Source organism: Bos mutus, chromosome 6 (genome assembly GCF_027580195.1).
Source record: "Bos mutus isolate GX-2022 chromosome 6, NWIPB_WYAK_1.1, whole genome shotgun sequence".
Classification (NCBI taxonomy): Eukaryota; Metazoa; Chordata; class Mammalia; order Artiodactyla; family Bovidae; genus Bos; species Bos mutus.
Window position 1 is genome coordinate 6,989,142 of NC_091622.1, and position 12,971 is coordinate 7,002,112.

Consider the following 12,971-nt stretch of genomic DNA (forward strand, 5'->3'; position numbering starts at 1 on the left):
TAAGCCAAAGACTTTTGAATTGTGGTACTGGAGAAGACTCTTGAGAGTCCCTTGGACTGCAAGGAGGTCAAACCAGTCAATCCTAAAGGAAATTAACACCAAATATTCATTAGAAGCACTGATGCTGAAGCTGAAGCTGAAGCTCTAATACTTTGGACACCTGATGCAAAGTGCCAACTCACTGGAAAAGACCTTGATGCTGAAAAGATTGAAGGCAAAAGAAGGGGGTGGCAGAAGACGAGATGGTTAGATAGCATCACTGACTCAATGGACATGAATCTGAGTAAACTCCAGGAGACAATAGAGTATACGGGCGCCTGGTATGCTGCAGTGCATGGGGTTTCAAAGAGTCGGACACGACTTAGCAAATGGACAGCAATAGAAACACCAAATTAAGAATGCTTCTCTCCTTTCTCGTCAGGGTGATCTTGGACATGAGGAAGAAGGTGACACCGGGCCTCAGATGTATCTGTCTTCTGCTGGCACTGGATGAGTCTCATCAAGTTTAGCCTTTGGTGAGTGGGCTCTGGCGTCCATGGTCTGGGCTCTTCATATCCTGCAGTCATCAGTCTGCACAGGTCATTAGATGTCCTCCTGGTCCTAGCTTACAGTCCCTTTGGATCCAAAAGGCCCGTTCTTAGTGATTTCTGTAGCTTCCCATGGAGAATGAGAACTTTTATATATTCTCCTGAGCCACTGTGGAACCTGTGCAGTCTTAGATTGCATGCCTAGAACACCATGTCACTGTTTTGTTCCTGAACCATTAGTGGGCAGAGCACACAGAGGAGGTTGCTGTTTGGCAAACCTTTATTTGGAAAGTAGGACACAGCTTTCTCTCTTCTTGGAGCCTCAGTTTTAGAGAAAATCTCTCATCCTGAACTCATACCCATGTTTGCCTCTCTTCTCCCTTTCCAGTATTTCTTCATCTCCAGCCAGGCAATGTCCAGTCTGGGAGTGGAATAGGAAGATGATAGAAGGTATAGTCTGGCTTTCTATCTGTTTTCTTTCTAGCCTATTACTTATGGCATAAGTTTTGGCTTATGGTACATAAATTACTTTCAACTTCTATGCCAGTGATTCTCACATTTTACAAAATTATTGACGACTCCAAAATTTATAAAGGTTATATCTATCAATATTTACTGTACTAGAAATTCAAACTGAGGAACCAAAAATATTAATTTGTTTAAGAACAAGAGCAAACCCATAACAAGGTCATAGTTTTAATAAAATATAACTGTTTTCCAAAACAAAAAAGTTAGTGAAAAGGGTGATGTTGTGTTACATCTTTGTAAATCTCTTTAATCTTTGGCTTAGTAGAAGATCAGTTCGGTTCAGTTGCTCAGTTGTGTCCGACTCTTTGTGACCCCATGAATCGCAGCACGCCAGGCCTCCCTGTCCATTACCAGCTCCTGGAGTTTACCCAAACTCATGTCCATCGAGTCAATGATGCCATCCAGCCATCTCATCCTCTGTCGTCCCCTTCTCCTCCTGCCCTCAATCCCTCTGAGCATCAGGGTCTTTTCCACTGAGTCAGCTCTTCGCATGAGGGGGCCAAAGTACTGGAGTTTCAGCTTTAGCATCAGGCCTTCCAGTGAACACCCAGGACTGATATCCTTTAGAATGGACTGGTTGGATCTCCTTGCAGTCCAAGGGACTCTCAGGAGTCTTCTCCAACATCACTGTTCAAAAGCATCAATTCTTCAGTGCTCAGCTTTCTTTATAGTCCAACTCTCACATCCATACATGACCACTGGAAAAACCATAGCCTTGACTAGACTGACCTTTGTTGGCAAAGTGATGTCTCTGCTTTTGAATATGCTATCTAGGTTGGTCATAACTTTCCTTAAGTTTCCATAACTTTTCCTTAAGGAGTAAGTGTCTTTTATTTTTTGTTGTTGTTGTTGTTGGATTGATTCCTTTATTATGTAATGCCCTTCTTTGCTTCTTATTATGGCCTTCATTTCAAAGTCTATTGTCTTCTACATTAAATAAATGTAGGTACTCTAGTTTCCTTTTGATTTCTATTTCCACGAAGCATCTTTTTTCCATCCCTTCACTTTTATTTTAATTTCATGGCTGCAGTCACCATCTGCAGTGATTTTGGAGCCCCCCAAAATAAAGTCTGACACTGTTTCCACTGTTTCCCCATCTATTTCCCATGAAGTGATGGGACCGGATGCCATGATCTTCGTTTTCTGAATGTTGAGCTTTAAGCCAACTTTTTCCAGTCTCCTCTTTCACTTTCATCAAGAGGCTTTTTAGTTCCTCTTCACTTTCTGCCATAAGGGTGGTGTCATCTGCATATCTGAGGTTATTGATATTTCTCCCAGCAATCTTGATTCCAGCTTGTGCTTCATCCAGCCCAGTGTTTCTCATGATGTACTCTGCATATAAACTAAATAAGCAGGGTGACAATATACAGCCTTGACATACTCCTTTTCCTATTTGGAACCAGTCTGTTGTTCCACGTCCAGTTCTAACTATTGCTTCCTGATCTGCATATAGGTTTCTCAAGAGGCAGGTCAGGTATTCCCATCTCTTTCCCATGCCTCTCAGGTATTCCCAGAGGCAGATGGGTCTGGTATTCCCATCTCTTTCAGAATTTTCCACAATTTATTGTGATCCACACAGTCAAAGGCTTTGGCATAGTCAATAAAGCAGAAATAGATGTTTTTCTGGAACTCTCTTGCTTTTTCGATGATACAGAGGATGTTGGAAATCTCTGGTTCCTCTGCCTTTTCTAAAACCAGCTTGAATATCTGGAAGTTCACGGTTCACGTATTGCTGAAGCCTGGCTTGGAGAATTTTGGGCATTACTTTACTGGCGTGTGAGATGAGTGCAATTGTGCGGTAGTTTGAGCATTTTTTGGGATTGCCTTTCTTTGGGATTGGAATGAAAACTGACCTTTTCCAGTCCTGTGGCCACTGCTGAGTTTTCCAAATTTGCTGGCATATTGAGTGCAGCACTTTCACAGCATCATCTTTCAGTATTTGAAAGAGCTCAACTGGAATTCCATCACCTCCACTAGCTTTGTTCATAGTGATGCTTTCTAAGGCCCACTTGACTTCACGTTACAGGATGTCTGGCTCTAGGTGAGTGATCACACCATCATGATTATCTTGGTTGTAAAGCTCTTTTTTGTACAGTTCTTCTGTGTATTCTTCCCATCTCTTGTTAATATCTTCTGCTTCTGTTAGGTCCATACCATTTCTGTCCTTTATTGTCCCCATCTTTGCATGAAATGTTCCCTTGGTATCTCTAATTTTCTTGAAGAGATCTCTAGTCTTTCCCATTCTTTTGTTTTCCTCTATTTCTTTGCATTGATCACTGAGGAAGGCTTTCTTATCTCTCCTTGCTATTCTTTGGAACTCTGCATTCAGATGCTTATATCTTTCCTTTTCTCCTTTGCTTTTCACTTCTCTTCTTTTCACAGCTATTTGTAAGGCCTCCTCAGACAGCCATTTTGCTTTTTTGCATTTCTTTTCCATGGGGATGGTCTTGATCCCTGTCTCCTGTACAATGTCACGAACCTCATTCCATAGTTCATCAGGCATTCTGTCTATCAGATCTAATCCCTTAAATCTATTTCTCAGTTCCACTGTATAATCATAAGGGATTTGATTTAGGTCATACCTGAATGGTCTAGTGGTTTTCCCTACTTTCTTCAATTTAAGCCTGAATTTGGCAATAAGGAGTTCATGATCTGAGCCACAGTTAGCTCCCAGTCTTGTTTTTGCTGACTCTATAGAGCTTCTCCATCTTTGGCTGCAAAGAATATAATCAATCTGATGTCGGTGTTGACCATCTGGTGATGTCCACGTGTAGAGTCTTCTCTTGTGTTGTTGGAAGAGGTTTAGGTGGAAGACAGGTGGATTCTGATTTCTGTTTTTGCATTCAGTCTGTTTTGATGTTGCTTTTGGTGAAGTGTGTAGAGAAAATCTAAGCTTACCCAAATATGTGTTTGGGAAAGGGGAGTGTATGCTTATAGCCTTTCAGGTAATTGTGGATATTTTTCTTTGATACTATGCTAAAACTTGACAAGTGGTATTTTCTTAGAGGCTATTTGTAATGTGGAATCTGAAACCAAATCAAAGACCTTTTCACACTCTGCTACATTAAAAACTATTAGGGTATCTTGCCTAAGAATGGGTGTTTTACCATTATAATGGTTGCACTACATATAAAGATTTTTGTAACCTCATATATCAGTTGTTTGGAAAATACTCATTTACTATTCAGATCTGCCAAACATTGGTACATTTTAATATATAATATTAAAAGATCGTATTTGTTAATATCACCATCAGTCTCATCAGAGAAAGTATTTAAATAATAGTATGTGGTTAAGCTCCAAGTAATGCACACAAGATCTACAACATTCTAATTTTCACTTGAAAGCTCAAATTTTATCATTGGCAATAAATACTGTTATTTATTGTTAATTGTTTTTCTTAAAGTGACAGGCTCACTTTTTTCATTAATAAAAGTCTTAAAATTCTCAAGTTTGAATAATTGTAGTTCCTGCCATTCTTTTAAGTCAAAATGATGTTCTATGAGTGAGGCGAGTAGTTTTTGTCAGATTAAATAAATTAAAAAAGAAGTTCAATTTGCAACTCAAATAATTGCTCAGGTGCTTTTCCTTGAGACAGCTATCTACTTCAGTGTATGGTGGAGGTACTCCAGGTATGTGTCACATTTTGAACAGAGAAATATTAAAAAGATAGGTATTGAGGGGATGAAACTGAATGGTATTAATAATTCTTACTGCCTTGTTGCGTGTTTTCTTAACTGAAGCTGACTTTGTAAATGAGTGTGTGATGGTGGGGAGTACAGTGACCAGGAGACTTCTGTTAAAGCACCAGCAGTTTGACCCATTATTCTTGCAAAAACAGTGAAAATATCAGCACAATGACAAGGGAATATGATAAGCTGGTATTATTATGAAAATAGTTCTGACCATGCAGATTCCCTGAAAAGGACTTGGGTCTGCCGGGGGACCACAGACTCTGCTTTGAGAGCCATGTAAGCACTAAGTAAGGCTCTGTATCGCCACAGAGGTCTTGCCTACCAGTTAGTCTCCTGGATAACATCCACCAGCTGATGCTAAAATCAGTTGCCAATTACTGTTGGGCCTGAATATTTATACTTATTTTTTAAAAACTGATAGATTATTTCTGTTACTATTGGTACTAAGTAGTACATGCACTTGGAAATGAAAACTCAAATGCCTCTCCCTGGTCCTGCACTCCAGCCCCATTTATCAAAGGTAAGTAACCATTCATATCTGAGTTGTGTTGATTGCCTCCATAATACCAACTATCATTCACCTTATCATCTTGGTTTGTCAACTTGAAGCATCCTCTGTAGGTTCACACATGAAGGACGAGAGGTTTGGCTCATTTAGACCCTTATTCTTTGATGTGTGTAAATGTTTAACTCATTTACCGTCTTGGGCATCTTCCTATTTTTTTAAAGTGTGTATTTATATTTTGTTTTTTGTTCCTTTGGTTATGTTTGTGGCCTTAAATAATGTATTTAAAACTAGATTTCTGCTGAACTTACCACAGGCCAAAAGCAGACCAGAGTATTCTCCAAACAGAAGTGAGGGAGGAGGGATTGAAATACTCAGACCCCACTCCTGCCTCCAGCTTTCCCACCTAGATAATTTGTGGCTCCTGCCTGTAGCAGAATGTGAGAGACAGAGAGAGCCACATGTCATAATAAATGGTGATAAAATGGAACAAGGGAAGGAGCTGGTACCAACAATCTCATTTGGCTTCTTCCACTGAAGGATGGGGAAATTGAGGCCCTAAAGGAAAACTGACTGACTCAGTGTTGTTTTGGTTAAGAACCGATATCAGGGCCAACATCTATATTAGTCCAGTCGATTCTGTCTGTGATTCCAGTTGTACTTAGGGTATCCTTAATTGGGGATAGAAGCAACATGGTTTCATCAAGTTGGTCCCAGGTGGGAATGAAAATTGGTCAGTATTACATTTTCATAGCTTTTTATTGTTTTTAAAATTAGAGTCTTTAACTTCTTTTAAATTTGTCAATTTATTTATATGTCTGTAAAGCAGACCCTTTGTTTTTGATAGTATATGTTTTGTGGGTTTTTAAAAGTTTTGTTTACTTTGAAAGACATAAATTAAGTTCTAAAAAAATACACTGTAGCCCTAAGAGTATATCGCATTTTGAGCTTGCATTTCTGTTTAAACTGGTTGAAACTGAAAAATTCAGATTGAGAATAGTATTTACCAAATAGAGAAAAGAAGACCAATCTTTCTGGTCCAACTGTATAAATTATGCATAATATTTAAGAGCAAGATCTGCCTTCCATTTCACTTACTGATTTGAAGAAGAGCATTTTGGCATCAGAAATGCAGACAGCAGGCATTTCCTACACCTAATTTATTCCCTCATAACCAAGAAACAGCTTGATATAGACGGTTTTATGTAAGATTTGTCACAGATCCTGGGTGCTTTGGAAATGTTTCACATTTCATTCAGTTTAATTCTGTTTTCTATATGAAAAAGTGTGGGTAAATACATTCTTCCTAGCAATATCTTGGAGACTTTATACTGTGAGTATTTAATTTGTGAAATTTGCTTTAACTTCTGTGGAAGGAATTGATAGGCAAATAAAATATTTGACCTGAATCTGGCTAGTGGATGTCTTTTTTAAACACTGACACTATTCATGATTCTTCTTTTTCTAAAAAGGGGATAGTGAAAATATAGCAGGTTCCAATTTTAGTGATCTATTAATCTTTGTGTCTATAACTTTCAGGAATAGACTGAGAAATGATAGAAACTCAATGAGTAAGATAAGTACAGGATTAAAGGGAGAAGGTGGAAGTGGAGGGCAAGAATAAATTTCACCTGCTAATAAATAAATGAATACATTTTTGTGACTTTTGTTAAGAAATTGAATATATAGAGAACTGTGTAGACAATAAATTGAGGACAAAATAGCAGGAACTTGTAGTAGCACTGGATGGGGAGAAATGGCCCTTAAATTCTCTTAGCTACCATTGGCCACAGGTGAAAGGCTCACTCAAAGTAAATTCTAGGTTTTTCTGGGAATGGAATCAATGACACATTGTGTCTTTAGCTCTTATCCTCAAAGCATAAATTAATGGCTTGACCTTATAAAATTTAGTTTGCTTTTAGGTAAAGTGAAAAGAAGTTAAACATGTCAAGCCAACACAAATAATTTCTTATCCACCACAGGGATTCATTGCTCTTTCCATGACTCCTAACTATTTGGGGATGGGTGTGTGTGTGCGTGGGGTGGGGTGGGCAGGATGAAGGCAGTAGCCATGCTGTAGGTGGTAACCACGCAGTGTCAGTTTTGGCAGAATAGAACTCAGAATAGAGAATAATTTGAAAATAGAGAAATCCCTTCCTTCTGAAATATTTGAACTGTTTGGTGCCTCCTCATCAGTGAGCCTTAAACACATCTCCTGGAAAATGCAGTGCTGCTATCTCTTGAAAGTAAAATATTGTAAGTCATTATAAGCCACTAACATTGATGGGGTTGGTTTATTAACCACTCAGCAGTTGGTCTCAGAGTAAATAGAATATAGGATGACACACATAGAAAATTGGGGGTCAGGTGTATCGTAGACTGGAGAACTGTGTGTCTGGGAGATAATCGTATGAAGAATCAACTGGTGTATGATGACAGGGTGGGCTGCAACATGGGAAAGCCTGATGTTTAGCAAGGAAAGTGACTGGAATAGAGAAAATAAAGTTTTGTGGAAAATGTAGATAAATGTCTAACTCTCCTGATCCCCTCCTTTTTTTTTTTTTTTGCAGAGATGGTCTGTTTTGCTAATTTTTTAAATAAATTTATTTATTTTAATTGGAGGTAACTTACTTTACAATATTGTATTGGTTTTGCCACACATCAACATGAATCCACCATGGGTATATACTTGTTCCCCATCCTGAACCCCCCTCCCACCTCCCTCCCCATACCATCCCTCTGGGTCATCCCAGTGCACCAACCCCAAGCATCCTGTATCCTGCATCGAACCTGGACTGGCGATTAGAGAGAGACTAGCTGCTGCTGCTGCTGCTGCTAAGTCGCTTCAGTCGTGTCCGACTCTCCCGCCAGACTCCCCCGTCCCTGGGATTCTCCATATAAAGCTCTAAAGAAAGCAGCTGATTTGTGGGGAGCAGAGCAGAGCACTAGGAGTAAGAGATGCTAATACTTCAGGTTTTCAAGTCTGTTAAGTAACAGCTGTGTGCCCTTCTCACTTTCTGGTCTCATGAGTGACCCTAGGAAATGTTTTATATCTACTAGAACTAAACAAAAACTAACTAATATTTATTAGAAGATCTGTTTAAGGTTATATCATTAAAAATAAAACTCATGTCTTCCTGGGAAGTTTTCCATGCATCTCTCCATTTTGAATTGTATTAGTGGTATCTATGTTCTATGACCACCTCCCACTTGGTCACAGGCAAACACCAACTATCAAACAAATGCCTTTTTGTTACCTAAAATCACCAGGCTCAAACTCTTTTCTTATCACAGTTTATTGTTGTACATATGAGGTACCATGCTACTATCAGAATTATATCCAGTTTTTTTATTTTAAAAAACTCAGAAAAAAAAATGTTTCCATTAATTTTCATTCAATGTGAATGACAAGAATATTATAGCTATAAACACTGAAATAACCATTTCATTTCTTCCTGAGGAAGTTTCATATTTTAAGCAATGAAAAAAGAATGCCATACAAAGCTAGTTTGAAATCACATTATCTGTTTCTTTCCCCATCTGTATTTATGTTACTTTCAGAAGAACATGACAACCACCCAGAGCATCCAATGTAGTAAGTGTGCATGTCCCCTAGATTTTGAGTTGTCTTCCAGATACACTGAGTGATCAAAATTTCTTTCAAAGGTTTGCTGCTCTAGGTAGCATAATATCTATATTATGAATGAGTAAATTTCTCCTTTCATCCCACAAGCATCCAGTGTGTTTTTGACATTTCTTAAAGGGTAAGCTGTTTAGTTGACTCAGTTTACCCAGACAGAATTACACCATTAGGAGCTTTGTTTAGAAGTTTAAATGCACATCTCATCCTTGGAGCGTAAATGCATTGTTTTTCTTTTCCTTTCTTTTTTTTAAATCAGTAGAAGTGTTGTCAAAATGAAAACACAATACCGTATTTAACTCCTGGGGCCTGTTCTCACTATGTTTGACCCTCTTAAGCTAATTTTCTTAAAATAATGACGATTAAAGAGTATATTCATTTTCTAGTATGTTAGGTATGTGCTGTTCGTAAAAGGTAGCGGTAAGCATGAAGACTGACTTTACCATCTTTGTCCAAATGACTTTGATTTTGCTTTTACTGTCAGGGATCTTAAAATCTGGTTCTTTGTCTAATTCTTTCTGCTAATAGCTTGTTTGTTTAAAAATTGGCTTATCATTTGGGTATACAAAACTTTAAAACATTTAATTAATATAATACAATTTTAGAAATGAATAGTTAGTGAAAGTATCTCAAAATTTGTTTTCTAATTAGTGAACAGTTGATAGAGTTCAATTTCACATATTATAATGGCCATAATAGTTTCATATTATAATGAAACTGGGCATAATTTTTTTCTAATCATACTTTTGATTAACATTCATAAAAGCTTATAAAGTTTATAGCAAGGAATTTATTTACTACTTAAATTTCTTATGTGTATAGTATATTTAAAAACTAAATATAAGCACAGGAAAATCAGCATGACATTCTTTTCTTTTTGGAATACTTTATTAATCATATAATCATTAAAAATTTAAGTGTAAAATATATTTTAAGAACCATGCCTGGCTCATCTTGGTACTTTCCCCATTTAATTTAGTAGATAACCCATAAATTTAACTGTGTTCTATTGTCTTTCATGAAAGTGATGTATAAAATGTTCTAAAAAAATGGCACTGGGCTTTGATTATCTTTTTCTGTCTTGTACCATTGCAAATCTGAGATTAAAAATCCTACATTAATTTGTTTTTTGTCACAGATCTCTGCATTATACAATTTCATTTTGAATTATCTGAAAAAATGTAATTTTTCTGTATTTAAACGTAAATAACCCAACATATCATCTGGAGAAACTGTCCTTAGATTTCAGTTAATAGGTTTTTTCCCTTGGGAGCATTAAGAAAAAGTTGTTTACATTAAAAAGTCAGTCTGTTTCTGGAGATGACATAGACCTCAGATTCTGAGCAAACATTTCTGTAGAACCAGTGAGAACTACTGAGTTGATCTGCAGCTCACAGCAAAGGGACATAAGTTGTCAATCAGATATCTTCAGACCCCTACAATTTCTCGCTTTTAGAGGATTTAGCAGACACTTTATATTGCTTCTTACTGTTTTGGTATACTCAGTGTGTTTCTATTTCCCATCCAATATCTGGTACAACATACCTTTCAGAATAATAATTATGTAATGATAGAAACATTGGAAACTTTTACAGAAATGCACTAGACTATGTGGATGAAAAATCACTTTTTTCCTTCTATAACACTTATCTTTTTTTTTTCGATGCAGATAAAGCTCAGATATAACTTTACCATTCTCTGATCTAGGACAAATTGTAAATTATAATTCTTTCTAAATACTTCAGTGGATTTTATATTTTTGCAAGCAGTTTTCATGGGCATTAGGCCTCTGGCGCTTTATGCTACATTGTGATGTTTACTTTTTGTTTTGTAGGACATTTTATAGAATCAAAGAATAAGAAAACATTCTACAGGCAAACAGCAGCCTAAAAGTCTACAGAGACATAATCTTAGTTGATATATAAAAGTGTAAATATTACTACGAAATGGAACAGTTCTGCATTGGTATTTGATATTTATATTGGTTGCTATTGATTAACACATGAGTGCACAGTAGTCTCCAATAACCCCACAGGCTCAGATATGGGTTAAGAGAAAGGCTATAGGCCTCAAGGCTTGTAACAAATACTTTTAGTTTAGTTTAGTTTTGTTTCTAATCATCCACGTGCCAGCACATGGAAAGACCTTTGTTTTTCTTTTCTCATTTGAAGAGGTATATTTTTAAACCACCTTTTGGTAGCTCCTGGAAGCTCTGGGAGAGGTGAGCATTCCACAGAGATGCATTCTCGCGCTTCCTCACAGTGCTATCTCACTTTCTGCAGCTCCTGCCTCAGCCAAGATGGCAGAGGCTGTCCCAGTCTGTGCAGCAGCTTGGAGAGTTCCACGTTGTGGTCACGATAGTAGCTGGATAGAAATGCTCTGCTCTGAGGTGGGAGGAGGAGATACAAGGACATTCAATTTTATTTGTTGGAGTATACTTCATATACTTTGATGATGTTTATTTATATCTGTAGATATTTACACAGTGGCTTAAAATTGATTTTAAGCATGCAGACTATTTATTTAGCACCAGATAGTCAACAAAAGAATCCAAAATACAATACTTGGGTGCAGCCTCAAAAATGACAGAATGATCTTGGTTCGTTTCCAAGGCAAATCATTCAGTATCATAGTAATCCAAGTCTATGCCCCAACCACTGATGCCAAAGAAGCTGAAGTTGACTGGTTCTATGAAAACCTATTACACCTTCTAGAACTAGCACCCCAAAAAGATGTCCTTTTCATCACAGGGGACTGAAATGCAAAAGTAGGACGTCAAGAGATACCCAGAATAACAGGCAAGTTTGGCCTTGAAGTACAAAATGAAACAGGGCAAAACCTAACAGAGTTCTGTCAAGAGAACATGTTAGTTATAGCATTTCCAATAACTCAAAAGATGACTCTACATATGGACATCACCAGATGGTGATGAAATCATACTGACTATGTTCCTTGCAGCCAAAGATGGAGAAGCTCTATTCAGTTAGCAAAAACAAGACCTGGAGCTGACTGTGGCTCAGATCATGAGCTCCTTATTGCAAAATTCATGCTTAAACTGAAGAAAGTAGGGAAAACCATTAGCCCATTCAGCTTTGATCCTAATCAAATCCCTTATGATTATATAGTGGAAGTAACAAATATATTCAGGGGATTAGATCTGGTAGACACAGTGCCTGAAGAACTACGGATGGAAGTTTGTAATATTGTACCCAAGGCAGTGACCAAAACCATCCTAATGAAAAAGAAATGCAAGAAGCTGAAGTGGTTGTTTGAGGAGGCTTTACAAATAGCTGAGGAAAGAATAGAAGTGAAAGGCAAGGGAGAAAGGGAATGATATACCCATCTGAATGCAGAGTTCCAGAGAAGAGCAAGGAGAGATAAGAAGGTCTTGTTAAATAGAGGAAATAGAGGAAAACAATAGGATGGGGAAGACTAGTGATATCATCAAGAAAATTGGAGATCTCAAGGGAACATTTCATGCCAGGACGGGCATGATAAAGGACAGAAACGGTAAGGACTTAAGGAGAGAGATTAAGAAGAAGTGGCAGGAATACACAGAACTATACAAGAAAGTTCTTAATGACCCAGATAACCACGATGATGTGGTCACTCACCTAGAGCTGGACGTCCTGGAATGTGAAGTCAGGTGGACCTTAGGAAGCACTACTATGAACAAAGCTAGTGGAAGTGATGGAATTTCAGCTGAGTTATTTCAAATCCTAAAAGATGATGCTGTTAAAGTGCTGCACTCAACATGTCAGCAAATTTGGAAAACTCAGCAGTAGCCACTGGACAAGGTCAGTTTTCATTCCAATCCCAAAGGAAGGCAATGCCAAAGAATGTTCAAACTACTGTACAGTTATCCTCATTTCACATGTTACTAAGGTTATGCTCAAAGTCCTTCAAGCTAGGCTTCAGCAGTACGTGAATTGAGAACTTCCAGATGTACAAACTGGATTTAGAAAAAGCAGAGGAACCAGAGATCAAATTGCCAACATTTGCCGGATCACGGAGAAAGCAAGTGAGTTCTAGAAAAAACATCTGGAAGGTCCGTCTAGTCAAAGCTATGGTTTTTC

The 12,971-nt window shown here is 37.8% G+C and overlaps 1 protein-coding gene across 1 annotated transcript in view; it reads right to left on the reverse strand.

Annotated features, from left to right (window-relative positions):
- Window positions 1–8,586: 8,586 nt before the first annotated feature.
- The window catches only part of LOC102269954 (bifunctional heparan sulfate N-deacetylase/N-sulfotransferase 3), a 187,791-nt gene continuing 183,406 nt past the window's right edge, over window positions 8,587–12,971 (reverse strand). The window contains exon 14 of the mRNA XM_070372911.1: window positions 8,587–11,279. Within this exon, the coding sequence (XP_070229012.1) occupies window positions 11,160–11,279 (120 nt within the window). The 3' untranslated portion in view covers window positions 8,587–11,159. The remainder of the gene's footprint in view (window positions 11,280–12,971) is intronic.